This window comes from Pongo pygmaeus, chromosome 8 (assembly GCF_028885625.2).
Source record: "Pongo pygmaeus isolate AG05252 chromosome 8, NHGRI_mPonPyg2-v2.0_pri, whole genome shotgun sequence".
NCBI classification, from domain to species: Eukaryota; Metazoa; Chordata; class Mammalia; order Primates; family Hominidae; genus Pongo; species Pongo pygmaeus.
Window position 1 is genome coordinate 123,714,236 of NC_072381.2, and position 6,000 is coordinate 123,720,235.

The following is a 6,000-nucleotide window of genomic DNA, read 5'->3' on the forward strand; positions in this document are numbered from 1 at the left end:
AGAATCCTAACAATTTAACAAAAATGTACAGCTTTTTAAAGTAACAATACTATATTTGGGAAACTAATGGTCAAGTTCAAGATAATATTTAGCATTAGCTATACAGTCCATTAGTAGAGAGAACCATTAAGTTTAATAAAATGACTTAAAATAGCAGAATTGTTATCATTTGCTAAAAGTATAATACTCAAGTACATATTCACTATTGATCTCCATGGCACAGTCTATTTTAGCACATATATTGAGCCAAAACCAGTTCCTTCAAAAGATGCTTAAAATAGAGAAGCTGGTTGTACTGCTCATGATTTACTATCAATATGAAGGAATAAAATGGAAGGACAGAAATTTGTTTTGCAGTTTTCTGTCCTATATTGTGATTAACCTAGTTAACAAACAAACAAACAAGAGAAACCACCATTCTCTCTGAGACAAACACATCAGGGATTTTGCGATAACAGATTTCTGTTATCTTTTAAAGACCTCCTTCCAGGTCCAAAGAATCAGATCTTACTTTTTGTGGCTTTGGTCCAGCCTCTTCAGTTGCTGGCTCTCTGAAATATCCTCACCAAATATTCTGTTGGCTTTTTATGAGGAAGGACTCTGGCATCTAACTGCTCCAACTAGAATCTTAACTCTGCCACTACTAGTAGTATGAGGAAATCATTTGACATCTCTGACCCTCAATTTCTTTATCTGTAATGCAGGGATAATTATACTGCTTATAGGGCTATTCTGAGGATTAAATGAGATAAGCCCCTCAACACAGTGTTTAGGAGGTCCTAGGGGCTCAATAAATGTTAAGTTCTCTTTGCTATTATTATTTCTGTGGCCATGTATTACATTTTTATCATTTCTATTTGAGTGACAGGGTTCATAAGACAGTTTTGAAGTTTCTAGTAATTGTGGTGCACTCATTTAGCAACTGATGCAATCATTTGCTTCCTTGATAGTCACAATCTGATGTGAAATGTCTATAACAAATGTTAGTGTTTGGTTTTCTGAATGGAGGAATAAAATGAGGGCAAATTACCAGGAAGATAATGGTAACCTTAAGCTCCAAGATTCCTCATCTGCACAGGTCCTTCCAAAGCACTGTACCTAGTTTTCTATTCAGAATTTGCATTTCTTTTTTTAAAGGAAGAGACCCGAAGTTATATAAGCTCCAGGCCCCATAAAACCCAGATCTATCCCTAAACCTGTCTGTGGATTTTTAAAGTTGGGACAGCAGTACTCTTGAAATACTCCAATAGCACAAAAGACATCATGTAAAATATGCCAATATTGAAAAACAGGTGTCATGCTATTAATAAAAAAGATTTCTCCTGTTCTGAGAGCAAGGGGAAGGAAGCAGTAATAAGTTCCAGTATGACTTGGCCACCGCCATATAATATACCTTTAGGCTTATTATCATTTAAGGACTTAAAACAGTAACAAATTTCAGGTTTGGATTTCTTAGCATCATTGGAGTCTATGTTAGAAATAACTCTTTCCCTTCCTGTCCATAAAATATTTTACATGCCCACTTATGTGCCAGACACTCTTCAAGACCCTGGGGACAGAAGTATATAAACAGGCAAAAATCCCTAGCCTCACGAAATGACAGCTATACACATAGCAAGTTTCTGTTCAATTGTTGAGCCAAGTATTCCTTGACCTGGACTTTAGATGTGACTGCTCATGAAACGTGTATGCCTCTCCAATGGGCAGTGGCACAGGTTTCCTACTAAACCATTGTTTTAGCATCTCTGCAGGGTGATAGTCTATGCTCTGGGCACCCAAACATGCTTCCCTCTGGGGAGCAGTCTCAGTTGCCCTGAAGAAGGAATGCTTTTTGCTGTTGTTGTTGTTGCTAATCAACCTTCAAGTAGTTAGGCATTTTTTATGGCTTTTTAAATTTTCTCAAAATTATATATTTTTAGCTCCTGCTGATGTGGCATTAAAAATTGTCCTCAGTGTGGCATCTGCCTGGTATGATAATTTCTTGAGTGTACCCAAAGGAAAAAAAATTAAAATAGTTTGAAAAAAGTGGAATCCACCTCTAAATCCAGGCAAAATTCAAATCAGGTAGGTTTTGAACTCCACTCTTTAAAACCTTTAGTCATGTTCCATTTTCCTGTGACTCTCAAAAAAACAAATACAAGGGCGACTGAGCAGTCACTGATAAACACGGATAACTGCTGCCACTCACTGTGCAGCCTGCAAAATGGAGTTGCCCGTGTGAGCAGCAGCCCAATTACAGATCAGCCAATATGGAGTGGCTGCTTAGTGACTTTTGCTTTAGACTCATGTTTCAAAACAGTCTTTCTATTCATAGCATATACTTGTCATTCATAAAGTTTCCAACTGGCACCATGTTAGGCCTCCTGTTATTCTTGTTTTGGCTGCTGTAGAGGATGATTCTCTATAAGTGTCTCTTACTTATGCCTTTCAGAGCGTATTTCTTTATTTTAAGGCAGATAATCCCAAGTTACCCTTTAACTGTGAAAATTCACTCAGCCTGTCTCAAGAAACGTGGAATATCAGAGAAACAGAAACTTAAATTTTTTTAGTATAGATTATAGCCAAGTCCATATAACAGCCAATGTATTAATTCATAAGCTTTCATTTTTTTACCCTGCAACCCAAATAATTTTCAATTTAATCATTTTAGCCCCAAGGAAAATGTAAATGACTCAGAATCCTTTTTCTCTCTATGGTTTTGAATACCACCTTCTTCATTTTACACACCCTCCACCTCTAGAGTTAAGATTTATTCCATCCCACAATTATCCTCAAAGACATTCTGTGTGTACTATGCAGAACACGTCTTTAGTCCCGGGCTAACACAATTTGCCAGGAACTGAAAATGTTTATATACTGTCCTAGTCTGAATAACTAGGGTTTTTTGTTTGTTTGGTTGGTTGCCCTTGAAAACCCCCCATCGTCATGATTTAGCATACTTGGTCAGATAACAATGAATCAAAAACAGGGTACAGTTCAGTGGCTCCTAATCTAAGTATGAATATAGTAACAGGAGTCTCTAAGCTAATTTCAAAAAGCCCAAACTATTTTATTTTTCCCCTCAGTAAGACTGTACCATTCACCATTACAGGAAAAGACAAATTTAGTGAAGCACTATTTTTCACCACGTGTTAATCAGAGGTTCACTGGTAGTTATAGGTCTGATTTTTATCAGAAAAAAACATTCATAAATAAGGTTTAGTAGACACAATCTTTCAAAATATAGCAGCCAGGGAGAAATCAAATTATAATAAAAACCGTTCTAGATTGTGCACTGGTTACAGGGGGAAAAAGTCTCCAAAGTTGGAAAATGGTTTCTAGTCCTGAGCAACATAATTAGGAGAAAGCCACTGCATTTGTCTGGGCCTCCATTCTTAAGCTATAAAATAAAGGTTTGAGCAAATGATCTCTGAGATGTCTTACAGCTCTAAAATGTCTCTTTATGATTTTGATATTATAAGTGCCCTAAATGCCCAGAGTCACCTCACTCCTGGATGTATCACTTCATTCTCTCTAGCACTGCAATCCTGATTAGAGCCCAGTATCCCAGTAGATAAGGTTTCTCTCCTCTACCTAGCAACTCAGCCAAGAGGATGTTTTCAGAGAGACTCTACACTTCAGGACACTGAGAAGGGGAAGGAACCCTAGTTACAACAGGAAACACTAGAACCAGAAAGGGGAAACAAAGCAAGTCATTGCTGCACATGGCATACAAACAGTGTGGCAGGCCTTGGTTTTCCATTAATCTTCACAACAACCCTTCCACTAGGAATTACTACCTATAATACGCCCCTCCCCTACCCGCCCCGCCCCCAGTTTACAGATGGGCTAACTGACTTGCCTAATGCATTCTGATCCATTTGTTTTACAAAAATAGCCCCATGGCTTTAGATTATGAATTTTACAGAGCAGAGTTGTAAGCGGGGACAAGGATTTGTGACTGGGTCTGAGAATGATCTTAGCCTGTAATTACAGACTTGTTAAATTTGGTTAAGAATTTTTTTCTGTACTTTTTGAGTACAGAAAGCTATGTAAGATGCTATACTAAGTTGCATACATCAAAGTGAAAGTCACAGTCAGAGGTTTGAGTAATAATGTCGTATTTTCTGGACAACCAGGCAGCCGCTTATAATCAAAACCCAAAAGATATATTTGAGCAGCTCGATGAGTAAATGTTTTCCGTCTCTATTCCATAATTTAAATTCCATTTTCATCGTATAAGGCTGTCTTATTTCCATATTTTGTATTTGATTAGAAATAATTCCAGAAGACTGAACTTCGTCTGATCTAAAATTAACTTCACTTGTATACTAATTATAAACCACCACAATTATTTAACAATCTGAAGATTGTAATTTACATCATAATCAGAGTCTGTGACTTAAAAATAGTTACTATTTTCAAGCATGTTAACATCAACATTAACGTAAATATCCTATTTACTTTTATGAAATGAATGTGTTCCTTTTTTCAAAAAAGGTATATAGAAAGGACAACTGAATTACAGGCCTGAGAGCGAATCCAGAAAAACTACTTATTTAGCAAGATTTTGCATGTATTCAACTGTTTTAATCAAAGAGAGTGTTCGTTTACTTGAGGCTTGGAAAACATTTTCCCAGACCCAAGATCCTGCATGGAAAGACAATAAACCAAGTTAACAGTTCAACGCTCATTTTAAGTCGATTCCGCTGTGAGAATACTTACAGAGTCCAAGATTGCAAGAGGATGGGTCTAGAAAGGTACACCGTTCCTGCTTGGCTGCACAACCCGGAATTCTGCAGGCTTTCTGGCGGCAATGCCACACTCCAATCCCAAAACAGGGAGAAGCCCCTCCCGGGCACAGAACTAAGCGCTGCAGATTCCGGCGAAGGATGTCTAGCCTGCTGGCAGTCCCATTAACTGGAGCTGTTTTCCGGGATACAGCAACTGTAAACATGAGCCTGTTTTCCCTATCGACAGCCTCCTCAATCCCCTCTCACTTTGACCGGGGTGGGACGGAGAACCCCCTCCCCATAACAGGCTGGGGAGGCCGCTGCGACGCCCCTTCCGAGGAAGGCTGAGGGCGGCCCCGCCGTCGCTTCCGCGGCCCCGGGCCGGGGGCTTTTCTAGCCTGCTCCGGGAGGCTCGGCCGAGGAGCTATGAGGCCGCCCATGCCGCCTCCCTCGGCTGCCCACAAGAGGCCCTCCCAGACTCATCATGCCGGAGCCCGAGCCGGCGGGTAACCAACCCTCCATAAGCCGTACTCACCTGTCAGGAAGCGGTCGCCCGGCAGCCATCTTAGGACCCCGTCAACATCGCGCCTTCTCATTGGCTCCTGCGTCTCAGCCAATGGGCTGGGGCCGTTCTGACCCTAGGGTCGCCTTAGCAACTGGCCTTCTGGGGCTTCCCTTTTTAGTCCGCCCGAAGGAAGTGGTTCTTTTCTTTCCTTATTTTCTCTCTTTTATCTTGCCGTTTTCTCTTTCTTCCGAACATTTTTAAAGACTTTGTTCTTTCTTCATTCCCTGCTGTAGGCCAATGCGTCTGGGCGACGAAAGGGCTGACATAGACCTTGAACTTAGAGTTGATGCCACCAGCAGGGAGAATCTTGCAGAGTGCTTTCTTTCTAGGCCCTTCTGCAAACGTCTTCATTCATTCATCCTTTCCCCTCACTCTCTTCCTTTTTTTAAAAATTTTTTTTCTTTCTTCACCTATTTATTGGGCGCCTACTTTGTACCAGGCATCATGCTAATCTCTGGTTAGCAGAAAACAGGCAGACTCTTGCTCTCGTGGCGCTTTATCATCTGGTGATGGGGTCCAAGGTGCTTCACTGACTGGACCAAAAGTTTACCGAACTTCTTTTTTTCTTATTTGTGGCAGGCACTGTGTTATGCCGTGAAGAGGGTGCTTGGGGAACATAGAAAATAAGGGAAAAAAAAGAGAGAGAGAAAAGCACTGCAAAGAGGATAAAATATCCCATGTGATAGGGATAGGAATAGGGCTATTTTAGAAATATTTGCATTT

At 40.3% G+C, this 6,000-nt stretch overlaps 1 protein-coding gene across 1 annotated transcript in view; it reads right to left on the bottom strand.

Annotated features, from left to right (window-relative positions):
- Positions 1-5,517, bottom strand: part of FAM204A (family with sequence similarity 204 member A) — a 32,858-nt gene extending 27,341 nt beyond the window's left edge. The window contains exon 1 of the mRNA XM_054437108.2: positions 5,248-5,517. Within this exon, the coding sequence (XP_054293083.1) occupies positions 5,248-5,308 (61 nt within the window). The 5' untranslated portion in view covers positions 5,309-5,517. The remainder of the gene's footprint in view (positions 1-5,247) is intronic.
- Positions 5,518-6,000: the final 483 nt, after the last annotated feature.